The sequence below is a fragment of the Oryctolagus cuniculus genome, chromosome 4, assembly GCF_051225735.1.
Source record: "Oryctolagus cuniculus isolate XC-2025 breed Fujian yellow rabbit chromosome 4, ASM5122573v1, whole genome shotgun sequence".
NCBI lineage: Eukaryota > Metazoa > Chordata > Mammalia > Lagomorpha > Leporidae > Oryctolagus > Oryctolagus cuniculus.
In genome coordinates, this window is record NC_142870.1 from 139,144,880 (window position 1) to 139,169,939 (window position 25,060).

General features: G+C 38.1%; 1 protein-coding gene across 17 annotated transcripts in view; it reads right to left on the reverse strand.

Moving 5' to 3' along the window:
- Positions 1 to 25,060, reverse strand: part of TRPC1 (transient receptor potential cation channel subfamily C member 1) — an 88,426-nt gene that overhangs the window by 16,758 nt on the left and 46,608 nt on the right. For 13 of the 17 annotated variants that reach the window (XR_016232051.1, XM_008266183.5, XM_070071637.2 and 10 more), the window contains 4 exon segments: positions 23,879 to 24,074; positions 19,137 to 19,473; positions 11,488 to 11,627; positions 9,306 to 9,449 (listed from right to left, as the gene is read on the reverse strand). Coding sequence is in view for 15 of the 17 variants with exons in the window: in XM_008266183.5 (XP_008264405.1) it covers positions 9,306 to 9,449; positions 11,488 to 11,627; positions 19,137 to 19,473; positions 23,879 to 24,074 (817 nt within the window). In the remaining 2 variants the exon portion in view is untranslated. 17 annotated transcript variants of the gene reach the window in all.

Genomic DNA, 25,060 nt, shown 5'->3' on the forward strand with positions numbered 1-25,060 from the left:
TGTATCTCTTAGCAAAGGGTGCTGGGTGGCCAGGGTACAAGCCCTAGTATCGGCCCTGCATGCCCTGTGGGAACTGGGAGCAATCCATTCTGTTGTCTGCAGCTCTGGCACTGTGGCTATTGGTGCTACAATCCCTGGGGTAACCAGCACTCACTGTGGGACCTGCAGGGCCGCAGAGCCCTGTATGCATTCCTCTACTTCAAGCTGGTGGCTGTCAGTATATGATTCTTGGCATAAACTGCACTTACCCTGTGAGACCTGGGTAAGGACCCCACTGCACTTGCTGCCATAGAACTGTGTCTGTTGGTTCTATAAGTCCTAGGGATACCTGTTTCTCCCCACCCCCCTGCCCCACGCGAGAGCCTGGGGAGGCCCCACCTGTGTTTCACTGCTCCAGGCCTGCAACTGCACAATCCCTAGTACAACCTACAGTGGCCATTTGGGATCTGGGTAAGATACCCACCAAGTCCTACAGCTCTGGGACTGTGACTGATGGAGCTATATTCCACAGAGTTATCTGAGTCCACCTCAAGGGACCTGGGTAAGGACCCCACTGCATACTGCAGTTCTGGGTTTGTTCTGTAAGTCCCAGGGACACCCATGTTCATCCATGGGGCCTGAGGAAGGCCCTATCTGCATCCCATGATCCAGCCTTGCACTTGCCAGTGGGGAATCCCCAGCATAACCTATAATCAATCTGTGGGATGTGTATAAAGCACCCTCCAGGTCCTGCAGCTCTGGGACTGAGACTGCTGGAGCTATAGTCTACAGTCACCTGAGTTCACCCTGTGAGAAGTGGGGAAGACTCTATCAGCATTCACTTACAAACCAAATACCTAGAAGAGATGGATAAATTCCTAGAAATAGAAAATCCGCCCAGACTGAATCATGTTCAGAAAGTCTGAACAGACCCAGAGCTAATATTTAAATCAGTAATTGAAAATGTCCAAGAAAGAAAAGTCCAGAAGCAGACAACTTCATTGGGGGATCCTACCCATTCTTTCCAAATGCTTCCAAAACTCGAAGGGGAGGAGACACTTCCGAAATCATTTTACTATGCCAACATTACCTTTATATAAACAGCTAACAAAGACACTGCCCGAAAACCACAGGGCAATCTCCCTAATGGGCAAAGATACAAAACACTCACCAAAATACCAGCAAACCACTCAACACCTGAAAAAGCTCATACAGCTAACTATCCCAGGTTGTAAGGAAAAATCAATCTGATACACACTGACAGAATGAATGACAAAAATCAGATGATCATCTCAACAATTAGAAAAAACTTAATAGCCTTTGAGTCCTACCTGTTACACTTCTGATTCAGATCCCTGCTAATGGCCTGGGAAAGCAGTGGAAGTTGGCCCAAGTGTTTGGGCCCCTGTACCCACATGGGAGACGCAGAAGAAACTTCTAGCTCCTGGTTTTGGATTAGCCCACCCTGGGCTGTTGCAGCCATTTGGGGAGTGATACAGTGGGTGGAACACCTCTCCCTTTGTCTCTCCCTGTCTGTAACTATGCCTCTAAAACAAACAAATTTTTTAAAAATTTTTTGGTTGATCAATTTAATCTATTTACATTCAAGGTTAGTATTGCTAGATAAGAACTAAGACCTGTCATTTTGTTGATTCGATAATAATTCTACCTGCTCTGTTAGTAAATTTGGTGGTATCATGTGTTTTCACGATGTTTACTTCTAATGCAGGACACCCTTCAGAATTTCTTATAAGGCTGGTCTGCTAGTGATGAATTCTGTTTTTGCTTAATCTGAGAAATACTTTATTTATGAAACCCTCCACAAATTAGGTATAGAAGGAACATTCCTCAAAATTATGAAGGCTATATATCATAAGCCAACTGAAACTGAAACCATTTCCCCTCAGATCTGGAATGAGACAAGGATGCCCACTTTCACCATGCTTATTCAATATAGTACTGGAAGTTTTAGCAAGAGCAATTAGAGAGGAGAAAGAAAGGGCATCAAAACTGGAAAAGAGGAAGTCAAATTAACCACATCTACAGATGACATGATGTTGTACACGGAAAAACCTAAACACTCCACCAAAAAGCTATTAGAATTGATAAAACAATTCAGTAAATTTGTAGGTTACAGTAGTTTTGTATGCTACTCTTTTTTGTATGCAAACAATGAACTCAGAGAAAGAAATCCCATTCACAATAGCCACAAGAAAAATCAACTTTTTAGAATAAATTAAACCAAAGAAGTGAAAGATCTCTACAATGAAAACTATCAACTATTGATGAAAGAAATCAGACACAAAAAAGTAGAAGGATATTCCTTGCTCATCAATCGGAAGATTCAACATCATTAAAATGTCTGCACTACCTGAATCATTTTACAAATTCAATGCAATTCCTATCAAAATACCAATGGCATTCTTTACAGAGTCAGAAAAAAAATCCTAAAATTCATACGGAATCACAAAAGACCCATAACAGCTAAAGAAATCCTGAGCAAGAAAAACTAAACTGGAGGCATCACAATACCTGATTTCAAAGCATAATACAAAGCTATAGTAATTAAAACAGCATGGTGCTGACATAAAAACCAATACATAGACAAATAGAACAGAATAGAGAGCCCAAAATTAATCCACACATATACATCCAACTGATTTTTGATAAAAGTGCTCAGACCATACAGTGGAGTAATGATAAACTCTTCAACAAATGATGCTGGTAAAACTGGGTGTATACATGTGGAAGAATGAAATTGGATCCATACCTTTCACCATATATAAAAATCAATCAAAATGGATCAAAGACCTAAATTTAAAACCTGAGGCTATGCAGCTGCTGAAAGAAAATGTAGGGGAAACACTCCAAGACACTGGTGTAGGGGATGATTTCTTGGATAGAACCCCCAAAGCACAGGCAACAAAAGTGAAACTAAACACATGGGACTACATCAAACTCAGAAGCTTCTGTACAGCAAAGGAAATGCTCAATAGCATGAAAAGACATCCAACAGAATGGGAGAAAATATTTGCAAACAACCTATCTAACAAAGTATTAAATCCCAATTATAGCAGCAACTGAAAAGTGAAGGGGGCCGGCACTGTGGCGTGTTATGTAAAGACACCACCTGCAGTGCAGGCATCCAATATGGACACCCTGCTCAAGACCCAGCTGCTCCACTTCCCATCCAGCTCTCTGCTATGGCCTGGGAAAGCAGTGGAAGATGGCCCAAGTGCTTGGGCCCCTACACCCATGTGGGAGACCCAGAAAAAGCTCCTGGCTCCTGGCTTTTGATAGGATCAGCTCCAGCCTTTGCAGCCATTTGGGGGGGGTGAACCAGCAGATGGAAGGTCTATCTCTCTTTCAGTGTGTCTCCCTGTCTGTAATGCTGCCTTTCAAATAAATAAATAAATCTTTTTTTTAAAAAAATAGTGAAGACCTGACTCTGACTCAACAGTTTTAAGAAATAGATAATTAACTAAGAAATTGAAGCAATTTTCTCCTATAAGTTCAGTCAACAATATGGTTACTACAGCTCAGTCAACAAATATTTGGTATTTTACTTCATTCTTTTTGAAGTATGCGCTGTGTTATTTTATAAACATTGCTGACTCATTATTTACTATGTTTTTATTTAAAAGTGACATGTTAGGCCGGCGCTGTGGCTCAATAGGCTAATCCTCCGCCTTGCGGCACCAGCACACCGGGTTCTAGACCCGGTCGGGGCTCCGGATTCTGTCCCGGTTGCCCCTCTTCCAGGACAGCTCTCTGCTGTGACCAGGGAGTGCAGTGGAGGATGGCCCAGGTGCTTGGGCCCTGCACCCCATGGGAGACCAGGATAAGCACCTGGCTCCTGCCATCGGATCAGCGCGGTACGGCCATTGGAGGGTGAACCAACGGCAAAGGAAGACCTTTCTCTCTGTCTCTCTCTCACTGTCCACTCTGCCTGTCCAAAAAAAAAAAAAAAAAAAAAAAGTGACATGTACATAGTATAGTACATTAATTAAATCAGAAATTGACTCTTATTTTCCTCTTCCTTAAAAAAATTACAGCTCTATGGAGGTAAACTATAATAAACCACACATATTTAAAGTATCTAATTTGGGGGGCCAGTGCTGTTGTACAGTGGGTAAAGCCACCACCTGCAGTGCCAGCATCCCACATGGGCGCTGGTTCAGGACCCGGCTGCTCCACTTCTGATCCAGCTCTCTGCTATGGACTAGGAAAGTAGTGGAAGATGGCCCAAGCCCTTGGGCCCCTGCACCCACCTGGGAGACCCACAAGAAGCTTCTGGCTCCTAGCTTTGGACTGGCACAGCTCCTGCCATGGCAGCCATCTGGGGAGTGAGCCAGCAGATGGAAGACCTCTCTCTCTCTGCTTCTCCTTCTCTCTCTGTGTAACTATTTCAAGTAAATAAATCTTTTAAAAAAATTTAAAAAGTATATAATTTGGTGTTGACACACGCATATATTAATGAAATCATCACCATAATCTATGTATTAAACATACCCATCACATTTCTCTTTTTAGTTATTTTATCTTATCTAAATCCTTCACATTCCACATGAATTTTAAAATAAACCTGTTATTTTTATGAAGATGTTTCTTATTTATTTATCTGAAATCTGAGTTACAGAGATAGGGAGAGAGATCTTCTATCCGCTGGTTCATCCCCCAAATGGCTGCAACAGCCAGGACTGGACCAGGATGAAGCCAGGAGCTGGGAATTTCATCCAAGTCTCCCACATAAGTGGCAGAAGCCCAAACACTTGAGAGTAATCTGCTGTTGCTTTTCCCAGGCCATGAGCAGAGAGCTGGATTGGAAGTGGAGCAGCTGGGATACGAATGGGCGCTTATCGGATGCTGGTGTTTCAGGCTGTGGCTTTACCTGCTACACCACAATGCTGGCCCAAACTTCATTAATTTATGTCTGCTAAAATTTTGATTGAAATTGTGTTACATTACAGATTAATTTAAAGAGAAGCGATAGCTTAATTACATTGAGTATTCCAACAGCAGCACTTTGTGATTTTATGCAAACAGGTCTTTCATGTTCTTCTATCAGATATATCCCAAAGTATTCTATCTTCTTTGATGCGATTATAAACAGCATATTTTAATTTCAATTTCTATTGTTGTTAGTATATAGTATATACAACTGCTATTTGTATAATGATCTTGTATCCAACAATCTTATTAAAATCATGTATTACTTTTTTTTTAAAGATTTATTATTTATTTGAAAGGCAGAGTTACAAAGAGAAGGAGAGGCAGAGGTCTTCCATCCAGTGGTTCACTCCCCAAATGGCCGCAATGGCCGGAGCTGTGCTGATCCGAAGCCAGGAGCCAGGACCTTCTTCCAGGTCTCCCACGCAGGTGCAGGGGCCCAGGGACTCGGGCCATCTTCTACTGCTTTCCCAGGCTATAGCAGAGAGCAGGATCAGAAGTGGAGAAGCCGGGTCTCGAACTGGCACCCATATGGGATGCTGGCACTGCAGGCAGAAGCTTTAGCTGCTATGCCAAAGTGCTGGCTAGAATCATGTATTACTAATTTTTAAAAAGATTTCATCAGATTTTCTATATGAGTGATCACACTGCCTACAAATGAAGACATATTAGCTTCTTCCTTTTTGATCTGGAGCTTTTCAATTTTTTTTTAGCTTATTATATGGGCTATAATCTCTAGTACAATGTCAAACAGAAGCAGTGAGAGCAAATGTCCTTGTCTTCTTGACATTCAGAGAAAAAACAGCTACTCAAGTTACCTCTTTCTTCCTGTGTCTGTTCATTGATGTGGTCAGATCTGACACAAAATTAATCACAATATTTCCCTTACAATTTTCTTATATCTGTAGAATCTGGAGAATTATCACTTCTCCCATTCCTGATACTGTGTCTTTTTTCCTAAGTTTGTGTGGAAAAGTCTTATTTTACCCATGTTTTTAAATATTCCACTAGATATGGAACTTTTTTTCTCGTTCAGTGTTTTAAAGATGTTGCTCTTGCCTTTTCCGACAAGAAATCTGCTGGTGTCCTCACCTTTCATGAATTATTATGTCTTCTCATTTTCTCTTTATTATTTGGAGTAATTTGAATATTTTGTGCATTGGTGTGATTTTCTTCATGATTCTTTTATTTATTTCTTTAAAGATTTTTATTTATTTATTTGAGAGCTAGAGTTACAAACAGTGGGAGGGAGAGACAGAGAGAGAGGTCTTCCATCAGGTGGTTCACTCCTCACGTGGCTGCAATGGCCACAGCTGCACTGATCCAAAGCCAGGAGCCAGGTGCTTCTTCCTGGTCTCTCATGTTGGTGCAGGGGCCCAAGGATTTGAGCCATCTTCTACTGCTTTCCCAAGCCACAGCAAAGAACTGGATTGGAAGAGGAGCAACTGGGACTAGAACTGGCGCCCATATGGGATGCCGGCACCACAGACAGAGGATTAACCCACTGCGCCATGGCACTGGAGCCCTTTTATTTAAAAAAAAAAACATTTATTTGAAAGTCAGAGTTACAGATAGGCAGAGGCACAGGCAGAGAGAGAGGGAGCAGTAAACCAGCTGCTGCTTTACTCTGCAAATGGCTGCAATGGCTGGAGCTAGGCCAATCTGAAGCCAGGAGCCAGGCTCTTCCAGGTCTCCCACATGGGTGCAGAGGCCCAAGCACTCCAGGCCATAGCATAGAGCTGGCTAGGAAGTGGAGCAGCTAGGACTAGAACCAACATCCATATGGGATGCCAGCACTGCAGGCGGCAGCCTTACCCGCCATACCACAGCGCTGACCCCTCTTCATAATTCTTGTGTTTAGGATTCTGATTTCTTGGATCTGGAGATTCATAGTTTTCCTCAGAGTTGGAAATTTTCACTTACTATTTCTTCAAAATTTTTGGTTCTTCCTTTCCTTCAAGTAGTGCAATAACATGTGCATTAAACCATCTGAAGTTATGCCAAAGTTAACTGACATTGTTTTCATTCTTAAAATTCTTTTCCCCCTCTTTTATTTTGGATAGTTTCTGCTGTTATCTTTTCAAGCTCACTCATGTACTCTTCTACAATGTCTATTCTGTCATTATTGCATCCAATGCATGCTTCATGTCACACATTTAAATTTTCATCCCTTAAAGCTTGTCTTTTTTCTTTAACATCTTGTATGTCTGCTTAACTTTCTGAACATATCTAAACCAATTATAATAGTTGTCTTAGTGTCCTTATCTGATAATTCTATATCTGTGTCATTTTGGATAGGTTTTGGTGAACACATTTAAGTTACTTGGAAACAATTTTATCCTTTCAGATCTTGGTTTTGAGATTTGTTTGGTAGAACAAGGGTAGTGTTATAGTCTAGAAGTAATTCTCTTCTCAGTATTCTACCCAATGAGCAGTGTTTTGCAGGGTTTTCCAGTTTATTATAGGATGTTCCTGGTATGAATAGATACCAACCTGGTCCTGTGGTACTATTTGCATTAATCCTGCCAAATGGCTCTTTCCCTGCTCCTGGTAGCACCCTTGAATGCATATGATGATTGGTACTCTACTGAATAACCAAGGAAAACTCAAAATGTTCTCTTTATGTTGCTCTCCTCTCTTTAGTATTCTTTTGTGCAAACTAGCATTTTTGGTCTCATTGAACTCTAAGATCTATCTCCTAAACCTAGAATTTTGTCAGGTTCTGACTGTACTTACCCATCCTGCACAATATCCTAAAAAATTCTCACAAGGCAGTAATCTAGAGCAATCTTTTTTTTCTCCTTCCTTAGAGATCCACTGTTCTTTATTATCTGATTCCAGTTTCTTTTGAACTGTTGTTTCATATATGAAGGTACAACAAAAAGTTTGTGGAAAAATTAAATGAAAAGATAAGTTTATTTTGGTGTAAATAACGTTTGAAATCTATTCATAGTATTTTTCATAATACTAGTTTTCCACGAACTTTTTGAAGACCTCTTACATGCATGGATGTCAAAGACACAAAAATAAATGTGTCTTTTAATTCCATTTCCCACAAACATTTTACGTCCTCTCATATTTTTCTGTCCCCTTTTCCTTTTTGGTTGCTTCAGGCAAGAGAGCATATTTGGCTAGAAACAGAAGTTAGAAACTGACTTATCATTGCCAAACAAGTTAGAAATCTATGAAAAAAATTCCAGTATATAAACCTAGTGGTTGTCCATTTTCAGCTTTAAAAATATCAATGTAAAACACTGTCATGAATATAACACTGTTGGCTCTGATTAAAATATTCCTGAATAATACTAATGGCAAATGTTAACCAAAATAAAAATAGTTTAAAACAGTGTTTCACAAACTATGTTCTGGAGAAATGCATAGACCTGACCATATTTCAAGAACAGTGCAAGATTAGATGAATTTAGACAATGATGTTTTCAATAACGCTATACAAGTTTAGTTTTTCCTCAGAAGCTTTAATGTGATAATGTACACTGTGAATTCCTATGTGTGTGCCAAACTTACTTAATCCATATACTTGTTTGGAGAAGGTAATTTCGCCTTTTCTTTAAAATATCTCTACTTTAAAGATATAAGAGAAATCTAAATTGCTAGTAAAGTGACTTATCAAGAAAAATTCTGTGCAAATTTTCAAAACTTAGAGGTAGCACACCTGATTCTACCTTCTAAAAACAGTCAATCAGTAAACTCTGTGGGGATAAATTTAACTAATTGCTGAGTCCATTTTTTGGTGAAAAGAGACTAGCATCTGGTCTTAGTCCCTCACACCTAATCATACCACTTTGTATGAATCACACAGCATCTCAAAATTTCAATTTATTTAATTATAAAGTACAAATCTGGACTATATAATCTCTATGAATGCTTTTGCTCTAAATATGCTAATTTGCAAGTTACTGAACCTAATGTTTATTTTTAAAAATGAAAAAACATTTTAAAAATATAGTTTATATATTTGCAAAATCATTAAGTATGATGATTTCTGTTTGCACAGGACCTCCCTTATACTTACAACCTAAAACACTCAAAATTTTAAATGTGAAAATCATTTTGGTAAAAAGCAGATTTTTAAAATACTCTATTCTGTCTGAGGTATAATTATATTTTAAATACATCCATGTTTGTGGACTGATGGAAGAAAGCCCATGGTCCATAGCTTAATAAACATGAACATCTGAAACAAAGGATTATCACTGAGCCCCAAACAAAACAGAACATGCTGGGTCCTTCTAATTGTTACCTATTTTCAAAAGCAAAGTCTAAAATAACGAGAATAATGTTGCAGTGGACAAATATAAAGTTGTAATATTAACAGCATCTAAAAAATATTCCCTTAAGAAATCTTAATTATTTACCTGTAATGGACCCAAGATAGAGCTGGTCGTGTACATAAAAAAGAGACGAAGATAACTCAGAACATTTGCAAATGCAAAAAGCCCTTCTGCCACCAGCGTAGGATGGAATGCATCCCAGTCCTTTCGATCAGCAAAATCGTGAAACTAAGGCAAGGAAGAAGAAGCCACAGGTGAACAGCTTTCTTAATTTGGGAAAATATAAACAAATAATCTGACCATTGAAATAAAGCTATTTTAGTTATGTCTCCTTTAGTTATGTCTCTATTTATGCTTTATGGAGTTCTTTTTTAAATAGAATTTTTAAAAATTTTTAATGTTTTAACTAAGTAAAACATTTATATGTATGTGAGGCAATTTTGCCTATTGTTTCCCCAGAAATTTTTTAGATTTTTAAGATTTTTTTCCCAAAAATTCTTAGATTTTAAAAATTAAGCAATGTTTTGAATTGTCATTAACTTTTTCATGAATGAAGTATTGGCTAGTTTTCTTAAATACCACAACAAAAACCATTAAATATGTGTGCTGCCAATTGATTAACTATTAACATAGTCTTTGGACTTAGGATTTGATAATGCAACACAGAAATTCATGTTTTTCCTTCTAAAAACCAAAAAAAGTATGCATTATTGTACCTATCTATACATGGAGTGGTCACATGTCCAAATGCCCAACATAATCCACAATTATAGATATAATTATCAAAATAGTGCTGCCTTTCAGTCTCAAAATGTCCTTGTTTGGATAATAAATTGTACAAGCACTTGAAGTCCAGAACTAAAGAGATCAGTCTGAAGAAACAATATATCTCAATCACTTTATCAAATCATCTCTATCTATGCATTACTAATTTTTATATCAGTAATTTTATACTCTGGTTATTGAACATACTGAATACACATGTTCCATACTACTGATCAATTCATTTTTTAATAAAGTGATAAGATAGTTTGCACTTTTTATAATCCACATATTAGTTTCAAAAATCCAGAGAATATTATCTATTTCAGTTCCTTAAATATGGCATCTCAGATTTCTAAACTAAAAGTTTAAGCAAAGATAGTTAACATAAAGCCTATTAGCCTTTTTGGGCTAGGGGAGCTTATATTTTAATAAAAGTAAAATTATAAAATACCTACAAAGCTAGGTTTTAGTCAAATTCTTAATAGAAAAAAATATTGTCATTAGAAAATCAATTACAATTATATGACTTGCAAGTTGTGAAAATAATCATGATTTGTAATGTTAAAAAAACTAATTCCATTCAGATGAACTTTTTCTGGATGATACAAAGATAACTAACACTGGGCCGGCGCCGCGGCTCACTAGGCTAATCCTCCGCCTAGCGGCGCCGGCACACCGGGTTCTAGTCCCGGTCGGGGCTCCGGATTCTGTCCCGGTTGCCCCTCTTCCAGGCCAGCCCTCTGCTGTGGCCAGGGAGTGCAGTGGAGGACGGCCCAGGTGCTTGGGTCCTGCACCCCATGGGAGACCAGGAAAAGCACCTGGCTCCTGGCTCCTGCCATCAGATCAGCGCGGTGCGCCGGCCGCAGCGCGCCGGCCGCGGCAACCATTGGAGGGTGAACCAACGGCAAAAAGGAAGACCTTTCTCTCTGTCTCTCTCTCTCTCACTGTCCACTCTGCCTGTCAAAAAATAAAAAAAAAAAAAAAAAAAAAAAAAGATAACTAACACTAATAAAGTCACAGTGTGTGTTTTCATTTTAAGTATGTATAGTTAAAAGAGCTAAATGAATCTAGTTTTCATAATAGAAACCAGCATTTGGTAGAGAGAAAATGCCTACATATACCTGGACTAAAATCCAGCCTTGATCTCTCACTGTGTGATCCTGGACAAATTATTTATTATTTCTTAGCTTAATTTTTCATATTTGCAAAATGAGGATAAGGACCTGCATGTTATAGAATCCTCATGAGGATAAAATGAGATTAACCTATACCCAAGAACCAGGCAATAGGTAATATCATAACCTACCACCTAATAGGTAACAATCATTTCAAGGAACATCCTTTAAACTATTGGAAAGATGGGAAACCATGCACATAGTTTAAAATGAAAATGTAATAGACAAATATTTGCTCAATTAATTCTGAGCTATATAGCTAAGTATCCTAAGTCTTTTCAAATTAAATTTCATTTATGACATCAATTGACATAGCAAATAGTCACCTTGTTGTGAGCAACCACTTTGAGGGCAAAAGTTGCTAAATAAAGGGAATTCATGACAAAACTGAGTTGATTACGGGATTCTTCTAAGAAGTCTTCCAACCCTTCATACCAGAGTCTTTTAATGTCTGACCAAATCATCCCTAGAAAAGGAAGAAAGAAAATCAGATAATATTTTTTAAATTTAATACACTGAATAATAATTTAATAAAGTATTGAATAATTAACACGTGTACCAGCTCTAGCCTTATTTGAAATTAAGAACACTTTAGTATAAAAGCTTCTAAAGATTGAAAGAAAATAAGCTTGTATTACATATGACTTGACGAAAATAACACATTTTTTCTTTGCCAGAGAGAGAACTTAAATGATGTGAAATAAGCAAACCGATGCTAAATACACACTCTCCCACTTCCCCCACCCTCCCTCCACTTCAGATCCTCAAGGCTTAGTATCTAATCCTTTTCTTTATCTGCACTCAACACTTTTCAGTGTTATCATCTAGTCTAAAGGCTTTAAATACCATCTATATGTAAGACTCCCAAACTTATATATTTGTACCCCTAAGCCTCTCCTGAACTTAAATAGGCACTTTGCAGAGCTGGTGCTGTGGCACAGTGGGTAAAGCCGCTGCCTGCAGTGCTGGCATCCCATATGGGCACTGGTTCGAGAACCGGCTGCTCCACTTCTGATCCAGCTCTCTGCTATGGCCTGGGAAAGCAGTGAAGGTGGCCCAAGTGCTTAGGCCGCTGCACCCACATGGGAGACCCGGAGGAAGCTTCTGGCTGTGGATCAGCTCAGCTCCGAATGTTGTGGCCAAATGGGGGAGTGACCAGCGGACGGAAGACCTTTCTCTCTGCCTCTCCTTCTGTGTAACTCTTTCAAATAAATAAATATTTAAAATAAAATAGGCATTTTGCTACCTTACATCTCCAATTAGACGCCATGACCTGTCCAAATTGAACTCCTAATCTCTCCCCCAAATTCACTGCACCTGTAGACTTCCCCATGTCAGTTGATGGCAACCCCATCCTTCTAGTTACTCAGTCTAAATGTCCTTGAATCATCCTTGACTCCTACATTTCTTTCTTTTAAACTCCATATTCAATGCAAAAGCAAATTCCTTTGGCTCTACTTAAAAAAATATATTTAGGGGCCAGTGTTGTAGCATAAAGGTAAAGCCTCTGCCCGTGATGCCAGCATCCCGTAAGGGCAATGGTTGGAGATCAGGCTGCTCCACTTCTGAACATGCTCCCTGTTAATGGCCTGAGAAAGCAGTGGAAGATGGCCCAAGTGCTTGGACCCCTGCACCCACATGGGAAACCAGGAAGAAGCTCCTGGCTTCAGAGTGAATTAGTCGATGGAAGATCTGTCTCTCTGTAACTCTGCCTTTAAAGTAAATAAATAAATCCTCTTTAAATATATATAACCCTTCTTACATTCATTTCAGTTTCAAGTCACTATCTTGTTTTGCATGGATTACTGAAATAACTTTCTGGTCTCTTAGATTGTAGCCTAACTTCCCTAAAATACATTCAGTACAGAAACCAGAGTGATCTTTTTAAAACCCAAGTGTTCCTCCACTTCTCAAAACCTTTTAGTAGCTCCCAGAGGAGAAAAAGATTAGTGGCAGGTCCAAGCTCTTTTCATGGGAGCAGTACACCTCAGGTTACCTTCTACGAAAGTGGTTTTTGTGCAGATATACTGTTAAGAGAAATATGAAAGGTCAGCTCTGTCCAACATTGTTAAAAACAACAACACAGCCACTAGTAGGGAAACTGCATGTGGACTAGAAGGACTAAAGTGGACCAGAAATTCTGAAGCTATGCATAGCCAAGACTGTATAAAATGCTTGGAGAAACACAGCCTCAGCTTCTCTGTGTGATGGCTCCCTCAAATCAAGAGTGTGTTTGTAATGACAGCCACACTGTTGGGCTTAAGATACAGTTCCTGCTGTATTTGAGGCTTTTCTGGCTGGGGTAACACACCCAACCATGACTTGATCCCATACAACTAAGTATACCCATGAGGGGTCTGAGAAGAGCCAGAGGCTTTTTAAGGTCTCCCTCGTGAAGATGCAACTGAAGCTACCATGCTGACATGCTGTTTCCTGTTTGGTATCCCACTATAAAGTCAAGAAAACCTGGTGTCAGGCTTCAGCCTATTGTGTGAATGCAAATGACAGAGAGTCCAAGAGGTGTGCTGCTCCCTGTGCATAGTGGGTATATTGCATTTTCCCATAAACCCATCTTCACAATGGCCTCTGAGCTCTCTTCTCCAATTTCATCTCCTGCTTCGCTTTCCTTCTCCTACTCTAGTCGCACTGGCCTCCTTGTTTCCTTGCTGTTTTTTGGACACACATGGTTCCTGCCTCAGAGCCTTTACACTGGCTCTTCCTTCCGGATGAAAGCTCTTAAAACAGATATTCATTCAACTAACTCCCGCTCTCCTTCATGTCTTGCTATCTTTGTCTCTGTCTCTCTTCCTGCCTCTCCAATAAACAAGTAAAATAAAGTTTCTTGTTATTTTTATTATCTTTTTTTTTTTTGTCTTTCTGATATTCAATTACAAAAAAGAAGGCTATCCTACCACTTGTAGCAACATGAATGGAACTACAGAGTATCAAGTTAAGTGGTCTAAGTCAATTTTAGAAAGACAAATACCACATGCTCTGTCATCTACAGAAGCTTTAAAAAGTCAATATGAATGTAAAATAGTATTACTTCAGGGAGGAAGAGTTGAGGAGGAAGATAGAGAAGAGTTGGATAACTGGTACAAAAACATAGTAAGTTCCAGTGTTCTATAGCACAGTGGATAATTAGAGTTCACAATAGCCTATTATGTATTTTATGATAGAGGAGAGGAGCTCAAAGGCACCAAGCAGGGATAGGGAAGTTTTCATTACTTTGATCAGTACACATTGTATACATTTTCTGAAATGTCACACTTCACACCACAGAAATGTGCAATTGTTGAATTTTAATCAAACATTAAAAAAAATTTAAGGATAGAAATATTAACTAATCTGATTTGACTGCCACTCAATGAATTCATGTATCAAATTATCACACTGTGTCCCATAAATATGTACAATGAAAACAATTTTTCAGAAGTATTAACTTAGGAAGGACTATTGTGACACAGTAGGTTAAACTGCAGCTTGGGATGCCTGCACCCCATATAGGAATGCCAGTTCACATACTGTCTCCTCTGCTTCTAATCCAGCTTCCTGATAATGGATCTGGGAAGGCGGTAGGTGATAGCCCAAGTATTTGGGCCCCTGCAATCCACTTGAGACACCTAAACGGAGTTGCTGGCTCCTGGCTTTGGCTTAGCCCACACAAGGCTGCTGGCAGGTAGTTGGAGAGAGTGAACCAGTAGATGGAAGATGTCTCTGGCTCTCCTTCTCTCTCTTTTAAATAAACAAATAAATCTTTTAAAAATAATAATTTAAAACAATTTCATGGAACTGGAATTAAAAGATAAATTTATTTTTGATGCAAAAAATTTTCCATGAACAATTTTTTCATAACTCTTTGAAGGCCACTCACATACATACTTATACTCACATACATTCCATGTCCCAGTGGCCTTACCTTGTAAATATCTTTCATTTCTGTGATAACAAGGGAAGGGAATGATCATCCTCAATCCAGCATACCATCAGCTCTTCTGTGTTCACACGTAACATTACTGAATAGAGGGCCATCATTCTTAAAAGCAAATAGCCAGGAACTGTGGCATAGTAGGCTAAGCTTCTGCCTGTGGCGCCAGAATCCCAGATGGGCACTGGTTCGTGTCCCAGCTGCCCCTATTAAATTCAGCTCTTTAATTATGGCCTGGGAAAACAGTAGAAGATGGCCCAAGTACTTGGGCCTCTGCACTCGCACGGGTGACCCAGAAGAAGCTCCTGGCTCCTGACTCCTGAATGGCTCAGCTCTGACAATTGCAGCCATTTGGGAAGTGAACTAGCAGATGGAAGATCTCTGTCTCTCCTCTGCAACTCTCTCAAATAAATAAATCTTTAAAAAAAAAAGGGGGGGGGACTAGCCAAAGTTTACCATTATTATGAAAGTCAGTGACTGCAGCAGTATTTATTATATATAAAATGTGATATCGGGTGTGGGGAGCAACTCGGACTAGACTAAGTTACTGGAATTAAGACTTATTCTATGCATCTGCTCTCCCACAATATGGCGCTGGGAGAGGAGTAAACAGCTTCTACCCAGCTGCCTCCAGTTCAACCAATAAACAGCAGGACCTGCTCCTGATTGGAGGAGAGCAGTGTACTCGGTGTGTGGGTAGCAGAGTTGGGATTGATGGAAGAGGACTATAAAGGAGGAGAGAGACAACAGGCACCAGGAACACCTGAGGAACATCTGAGCAGCCCCCGAGAGAGCCGGCCGGCGGTGTGCCGCTCCCCCGCGGAAGTGGGGAAAGTGGCAGGGGGAACCGCACTTCCACGGAGTTGGAAGGGACGGTAGCCAACCCGGGAAGAACCAGCAGCAAACCAGGGGAGGGCTGAGCAGACAAAAGAACAGCGCAGGGTCCTGTGTCGTTCCTCCACGAAGACGGGGAGCGACAATCGGGGACGGGGCCCAGCAGGTAAAACCACTTCCTGCAGTGTTGGCATCCAATACAGGTGCTGCTTCGAGTCCCAGCTGCTCCACTTCCAATCCAGCTCTCTGCTATGGCCTAGGAAAGTAGTGGAAGATGGCCCAAGTCCTTGGACCCCTGCACCCACGTGGAAGACCTGGAAGAAGCTCCTGGCTCCTGGCTTTGGAGCATAACCAGATGATGGAGATCTCGCTTGCTCTCTCTCTCTCTCTCTGCCTCTGCTTCTCTGTAACTCTGCCTTTCAAATAAACAAACAAATCTTAAAAAAAAAAAAGTGGTATAGCTCTTTGATTTTAGTGAGTTTTTACTCAGGGCTAAGACATATAAATTTTAATTTGATGCTTATATGACTTGGGTAAACTTTGGGTAAACTGAATCTTACAGGACAGAAAAAAATATTCTTTCTTACTACTAAACAATAGGTTACGTATAAATAATATAAAGTTCACATCTTTAAGGTATTTATAACAATCTTTCAGAAATAGCTTAAATGAATAGAAATAAGAAAAGTGCTTCTTAGAGATTCCTTTAAATCTATTTGTTTACCTACTCAAGTAACAATATAAACAAATTTCACACTGAAAATATCTACACAATGCAATATGGAGTTTATATGGTAAAGGTAAGTTACTTCCGAAATCGAAGTACTAAATTTTATGGAGAGACATTTGGTCTGCCAGTTAAGACATCAATGAAGATATCTGGTTTTGCTTCTGACTCCAGCTTCTTGCTCATGCAGACTCTGGGAGACAGCAGCGATAGCTTAAGCAATTGGGTTCCCATCACTTGACATGGAGGATCTGGACTGAGTTCTTGGCTTTGGCCTGGTCTAGCCTGGGGCACTGCAGGCATTAATTTGAGAGTGAACCAGCGAACCAGCAGATTCTCTCTTAAATATAAAAATTTTAAAAATTAAAATTTAGACAAGATAGCTAAAACGCAAGAAAAAAAAGAAAATATCCAAAAGAATAATTTAATTCTTAGAGTTTAGATGCTCATACTTTCTACTTTATCTACATAACTTTAAACATGCTAATGCATAATGAATTAAATACTACTAAAAGTGAAACTCTAGTTGAAATCAAGTTACTTGAAATTAACTGATTATCAAGAAAAATTCTGAAATGAGGTTTTAAGATGAAGAACTAAAAGGTAACATTGTAAAATAAATTGACTTATTTAATAATTGAAGCAATCAATAATGTATTAATCAAATAGAAACAGTACTTTATACCATAGAAAATAATGAATATTAATGTTCTCTTACTCTATAGCAAATAGTAGATAGACAGGTGGGAAATACTGAAGTTTAAAAAATGCTGAAAATATGAAGGGAAATAAAGAATATGTCCATAAGTAGATAATGTGACTTCACCTCAATTCCTCACCTTTTAAAAAAAGTTTTTTAAAGCAAATGAGTTAAAAACTACAGAAGATCATTATTTATTATATAGAAGTTATAAGAAATAATTTCCAGGGGCAGGAGTTGTGGCATAATGGGTTAAGCCGCTGCCTGCAATGCTGCCATCCCATGTGAGCATTAGTTCAAGTCCCAGTTGCCTCACTTCCAACCCAGCTCCTGCTAATGTGCCTGGGAAAGCAGCAGCTTTCATTGGACCTCTGTCACTCACATGGAAGATACAGATGAAGCTCCTGGCTCCTGGCTTTGGCATGGTCCAGCCCTGGCCATTTGGGGAGTGAACCAGCAAATGGAAGATCTCTCCCTCTCTATCTCTTCCTCTTGCTCTCTCTGTAACTCTGCCTTTCAAACAAGTAAAACAAATCTAAAAAATATAGTAATTCCAGAAAATAAATATCTTATACTTTAAAAAAAGTCTGTCATTTCTAAAGAAATTTGACTATCATTACAAAGAATTGATTTATGGAATGAGTAATTAGAGCTCCTTTAATTCTAAGTTTAAATACTATGTCTACAATAGAAATGTAAGATAGAACTGATTTTGTAAATTCTTTAACAAAAACAAATCTATTTATTTGAAAAGCGGAATGATAGAGGGCAAAACGGAGATCTTCCATCTGCTGGTTCACTCCCTAAATGCCTGTTAACAGCTAGCCCTGGGTCAGGGCTAGGATCTGTTTCCCTCGTGAGTGGCAAGGACCCAAGTATTTGCTGTCATCCACATCTTTCGAGGGCCATTGGCAGGGAGCTGTATTAGAAGCAGAGAAGTCAGGACTCTTTAATAGGCACTCTAATATGGGGCTTACCCTACTTCACCACAACACTGGCCCCCATAATATCTTAAAAGGAAAACTAAAGATAAAATGAAACAGGATTATTAACTTTTAGAATGCAGAGGAGTATAAAATCTATTAAACTACAAAATACCTAAGAAAAGCTCAAATTGTTATAGAAATAAAAAAAAACCTTGGTGCTGGCACTGTGGCACAATGTGTTAAAGTCCTGGCCTAAAGTGCTAGCACCCCATGTGGGCACCAGTTTTAGTCCCGGCTGCTCCTCTTCTGATCCAGCTCTCTGCTATGGCCTGGGATAGCAAAAGGTGGCTCAAATCCTTGGGCCCTGCACCCACGTGGGAGACCTGGATGAAGCTCCTGGCTCCTGGCTTCAGATTGGCACAGCTCCAGCCATTGCCGCCAAATGGAGAATGAACCAGCAGATGGAAGACCTCTTTCTCTGTCTCTACCTCTCTCTGTAACTCTGTCTTTCAAATAAATAAAATAAATCTTTAAAAAAAGAAATAAAAAGCCTACTCCACAGTGAAAGTTGTTTTTTCTAACAATCATGAATGAACAAATACCTTCAGGATCTGAGAACAAAATATTTTAACTTCTATGTATTGAAGGAATATTGAGTAAGAGAAATGCTTCCTCATCATGTTCAGGAACATTTATCTTTACAGAAGCTAGTTAAGTCTTCAACAATGATGGAAATGTTTACATTCTTGTGTGAACTATGTTAAATTTCAAATTGAACCCAATGTTCATAACACTATCAAGCAAGGAAGAATTAATGGGCTACATAAAGGCAAAACCTTTGGAACTAACTTGATACTTACCAATAATCCACAGTATAAGAAGATAGTCTATTCTTTCAAGGGCAGGACCCATTGTGTTTTTCTTATCCTCATTGTAGACAAGAGAGTACAGATTTAGTAACAGCAGGAATGTGAAATATGATGCTCCATGAATAATAAATTTCATAAACGGTGTGTGAATGATTCTGCCAAATTGAGATTTGGGAGCTATCAAATAACAAAGTGACAAAACTGGCCAAAAGATGCCAACTGTTAAAACAGTCATTATCTTCTTACAGGTGGGCTTACGTCGGTAACCTGACATCTGTCCAAACCAAACAGTGTTCAGGAACTGCTGGCAGTTAGATTGGGAGACAAACTGAAAAGGACATACACACACATGGAAAAAAAAGTAAAATAAAGTATTTAAATACTAACTGATTAATCCATAGTCAATGCTTTCATAATTTAAAAACCACTTCTATACATTGAACATAGTTGCTTTTTTTCCTCTCATTTTCTTTACAGATAGTAAATATACAGGTTAAGAGCACAGACTCTGGAGCCAGATCACCTGGATTGAAACTCGGGCCCTGCCACTTAGAACTTTTGAACCTCTTGAAGTCTCAGGTTCCCCAGCTGAAAAATGGGGATAACAGTACTTAACCACAGAGTTGACGTGAAGATTAACATAAAGCTCTTCAAACAGTGCCTGGTTCATAGCACGGACCATATAAGTACTAAGGATTATTATTAGCCTACTGAGTTATTTTGTCACATTTAATTTAAAAAGACTCTTAAAATAACATTTATGAAATTTCAAAGTTAACATGCATAATCCACAGAAAGAGATACCACTAATGTTTGGATATCTTTGGTCTAAAGAAACTGCTGATTTTAGTGACAAGAAATCAAGATAGCAAAACAACCAAAATCTGAAAATTAGGTATGTTCATGCTTCAGGCAAACATGGATAATTTCCTAAAATGTATTAATGATATTATTAAACATGCTCAAATTTCATTTGAGCAAAAAAGGAAAAATATTCATAAGTAACCGGAAAAAATTCTAGGTCAAGTATCAAAGTTTCCAAAGTTTCTTAGTTTAAAATGTTCATAGACCATATTTTTGTGAGTATGACATTCATGTTGTGAAGTTTAACTTAAGGGTCTGATAATTCTGAATATAATAATGTGATCATGTATGAAATTACACATAGACTTATAATATTATTAGGCAATCTAAAATAATATTTCTTCCATCTGAGGAAGATGTATCATGAGGCAGAATATAATTTTAGATTATACAATATTATACATTATTGTAATACTGTAGCAATAAGAATAATTGGACAGAATTTTATTCTTCATTGTGCTTATCAAGAAATTTTCTAAAATACTATATTTTTCTCAATCTTCACTCATTATTCTTCTGGTCAGATTCTAGTGTTCGTGGGGTATCTTAATTTATTCCTCAAGGTGAAATGTCTGGGAAATAGCCAGAAATAGCTTTTCTTCCCAATAACTACCCAGTTTAATTTTAAAATTTTTTAAAATATTTATTTTATTCATTTATTTGAAAGAGAGAGGCAGAGGCAGAGAGAGAGAGAGAGAGAGAGAGAGAGAGAGAGAGGTCTTCCATCTGCTGGTTCACCCTCAATGTGGCTGCAACAGCTGAAGCTGGGCCAATCCGAAGCCAGGAGCCAGGAGTTTCTTCTGGGTCTACCACGCGGGTGTAGGGGCCCAATGATTTGAGCCATCTTCCACTACTTTCCCAGGCCATAGCAGAGACCTGGATCGGAAGTGAAGCAGCTGAGACTCAAATTGGCACCCATATAGAATGCTGGCACTGCAAGCGGTGGCTTTACCTGCTATGCCACAGCACCAGCTCCAGCATTTCAAATTTAATAGTTTTGTCCTTCCCCAAACTATCACAGAAATCTCAGAATGAAGTACTGTCCTTATCTTCCCTCTATATAACATTGATTTCACTAACAGAATTGTTACATATGTATTTGGAAGAAAAAAATTTCAATTAGAAGTGTCCTAAGTTTGAAACATGGTCACAAATCCGTTGATATTCCTGTCATCAAAGAGTTAGAGGGTACAGAGGCAATGACCCTTTACCCATCAGTTTAAGAGGTTTGACTGCCTTAACCAGAAGATTCGAACAGGAAGGTCTCAAAAGGCTATGTAATTTCCAGCTTGCTTACTGTAACACTTTTTATAGGCGTCATGAACCACCATATGAAACATACTACTACTCTGAAATATCTACACTGTGTGGAAATCCAGGCTACACAGAGAAGACACAATGAAGGCATTCCAGCCAGCCCTCACAGACACAGGGCAGGAAAGACAAACCACTGTTGTCATACCTTTCCCTAATTCTTGACCTACAGAATCCAAGAGCATAATAAAATGAATATGAAGTTCTTCCAAAATAATTATGAAATATTATTTTTACCACTAGTTTCAGGGTATTTACCTATTGAGCAATGATAATCTATAAAGTTTTCAATTATTTGGGAAAATACTATCTTCCCCTTTGATTATATTTAGAACTTTAGTTCTAAAAATCAATTTATGGGGCCAGTGTGGTGGCATAGAGGGTAAAGCCACTGCCAGCATCCCACATGGGCACTGGTTCAAGTCCCAGATGCTCTATTTCCAATCCAGATCCCTGCTAATGTGCCTGGGAAAGCAGCGGAAAATGGACCAGGTGGTTGGGCCCCTATACCCACATGGGAGACGCAGAAGCAGCTCTGGGATCCTGGCTTCAGCCAGGTCCAGCAAGTATTTGGAGATTTGTAGGTATTTGGAGAGAAAATTGGTGGATGGAAGATATCTCTTCCTCTGTGTAACCCTGTCTTTCAAATAAATAAATAAATAAATGTTTTTTAAAATTCTATATAATCATCCTTAAAATTATGAAGTATCATCCTTTCTTCATTCATTTTCTTTAAAATGCATCATTTCATTATCCTCTGTGAGTTCTTCAGGGATATGTATATTAATAAGAAACTGCCACTGAGATTTTCTTTCCAGGACCAAGACAATCTTTTTTTTTCCTACCTTCAAGATTCTTTTTCTGATCATATTGGTTGTTTGTATCTTTTTCTCCCTTTATTCTGCAGTTTTCTAGTATACTATTCTAGTATGTCTATTTTAGGTTGTTGAACACAGAAGTAAATATATTAATCTAATATCTAGTCAGTGAGATCTAGTCACAATATATAAGAGAGGCAATTACATCAGGTTTCTTATATTTTCTGTCTCTACCTAAACATGTTAGCAGCATACTTCCTTTTTAAACTATAAAGGTATATTGTTCATTTATAATTGTCAATCTTCCTTGATCCAAATTCTTACCCTTAAGTTTTTTCCTATAAATGTTCCACCTTAAGAAATTTCTACCAAGTAGAAGAAAAAGTATAGGATTTGAAGTCAAAGATCTGAATAAGCAATATAATATCTAAGTAATCTTAAATATTTTTTAAATTTCTACATAAATTTCCTCAGTCACAAAGGTACTGAGAAGCTCAACATTTCAACCAAGATAATAAAAAATTCCATTCTTAGCATCAAAGGTCCTGTATCTTGCCTTCTACCATTATCTATTTCACGCTCCATTTTTGTAATAACCTAAATATGAGAAGTTTTATCCCAACATCTATTGATAATATTAATGATGAAAGTGAGTCACAGTAACAGTATCCTAAAGGTATCATTTATCAACATCCCATTTTATCAGCTAGATATCATTATCCACATAAAAATGCTATTGTTTAGGGGCCACACTGTGGCATAGCAGGTAAAGCCACCACCTGCAGTGCCGGCATCCCATATGGATGCCAGTTCAAGTCCCCACTGTTCCATTTCTGATCCAGCTCTCGCTATGGCCTGGGAAAGCAGTGGAAGACCACTTGGGAAGACCCAGAGGAAGCTCCTGGCTCCTGGCTTTGGATCAGCACAGCTCTGGCTGTTGCAGCCAATGGGGGATGAACCAGCTGATGGATGGAAGACCTCTCTCTCTTTCTGCCTCTCCTTCTCTCTCTGTGTAACTCTGACTTTCAAATAAATAAAATTAATTTTTTAAAAAATGCTAATGTTTAGTGAATTATCTCAAAAAGTCAAATTTAAAATGCATACCTTCCTTCAAGTTCCTGAATCATGTGTGTGTGTCTGTGTGTGTGCATGCACTCAGGGAGTATAAGAGTGCATTTCCTTTGATAGGAAGAAATGAGCTCACAAAAGTCAGAGTCAATTTAGTTATATCATGCACCTCTCTAAATTTTGACTTCACAATGAACTATAAATAAAAAGAATCAAGAAATATAATCTCTGATACTTTAAAATAGAAATCAGCATTACTATAGAAAGGGCTATTTATAAGCATATCAACATAATAAATCTATGACAAACTAAACAAAACATGGGAACTGCATTATAAGGTACTCCCCACACAGGATCTCACTTGTGTAGCTACTATTTAGCAAAAACACTAAATCAACATTCTCATTACCATAATTAATGTTATTAAAAATAACTACTATTTATTGAATATTGGTTCAATTTTAGGACTCATCACACTAAACTCTCTAAGTATATATTACTACTTAATTCTTAAAACCAAAGCTCATGGAGATTCAACAATTTTCCCAGACATACAATTTTTGAGTCAGAACTAGGATTTCAACCCAGTATGTTGCTCCAAAGCCTTTGCTCTGAGTTGCTAGACTATAATAGAAAAACAATTTAATTATGTCACAGAAAGCCTCATACCTCTTTTTGGTTATATTTGATAGCAAGTTTTAGACGACTTAAATTCATTCTTTCTTCTAGTAACCCCCGTTTGTCAAGAGGCTCATCGCTAGATGTGTGGTTTAGGATAACTTCCAATTCACGTGAATTCCGAGCTTGTGCAAGCAAATCTTTAGCAAACATTTTACACTGCCGGGCTAGTTCCTCATAATCATTCCTACAAAATGCAGCAATCTATTATTAAAATTATCACTTCCATCTTCTAATTAAGTTATTAGAAAACTTTTACTATGCATTAATTATGGTGCTACACAAAATCTGAAGTCATTTTCCATTGACAAAGGAATGTTCTGGTGTATAAATTCTCCATAGCTTTGGGGAAAACTATGACACTATTAGGTTTTCTGAGTTCAGACTGATACCCCTAGATGAATACAATATTTTATCATATATACTGATACTGCTAAAAATTCTTCTAATACTTCCAACCAGTTCTTCAGTTAATTCATTTGCTCTTATTCTCTGTAAACACATCTAACACTTTATTTACTTATCTGAATAAAAAAAATCACTATCCAATCAATATTATTGTATACTTTTTAACTATGGTTTTTTTGGTAACAGTCTACCATAGGTTTATGCTAACTGTGAAATTAAAATAGTATTTTGATTCAAATTTAAAGTGCTTATTGAGTTAAATTCAAGCTAGGAAGAAAGACACTAAAAGATACCCAGTAAAGAATTCCCTTTCAAAATCACCACTGCTCCATTCTTAGGTTTGAACAGCTTTATTTAAAGGCAGGCCTAATTTAATTTATGACAAATTAAGTTTTAGCACATAATCCTTTTTAAAAATATCAATTAAACTAATTGATAGTCTGAGTTTAACAAGAATGAAGTCAGAAATAAATAACTGTGCATCATGAACTTAGGGTCAGACTTCAGAAAATAATTTTTTTCATTCAATTTTTTTTTCCTCCAAGGGGAAAAGAAAAGGAAACAGGAAGAATTTTCATTGGTTAGTCTTTCTATACAATGGGGTTTTCTGTGAAGTGGCTACACAAATTGTAAGTAAAAAAACTTCTTTTCCTTAGAGACTAACATTTTTCACATTCATTCTATGCGTTTACCACATAACCAAAACTACCAGATAATAAGTAGTTGAATTTCTTTAACAAATGAAGTATCACCTGCTTCTTTGTT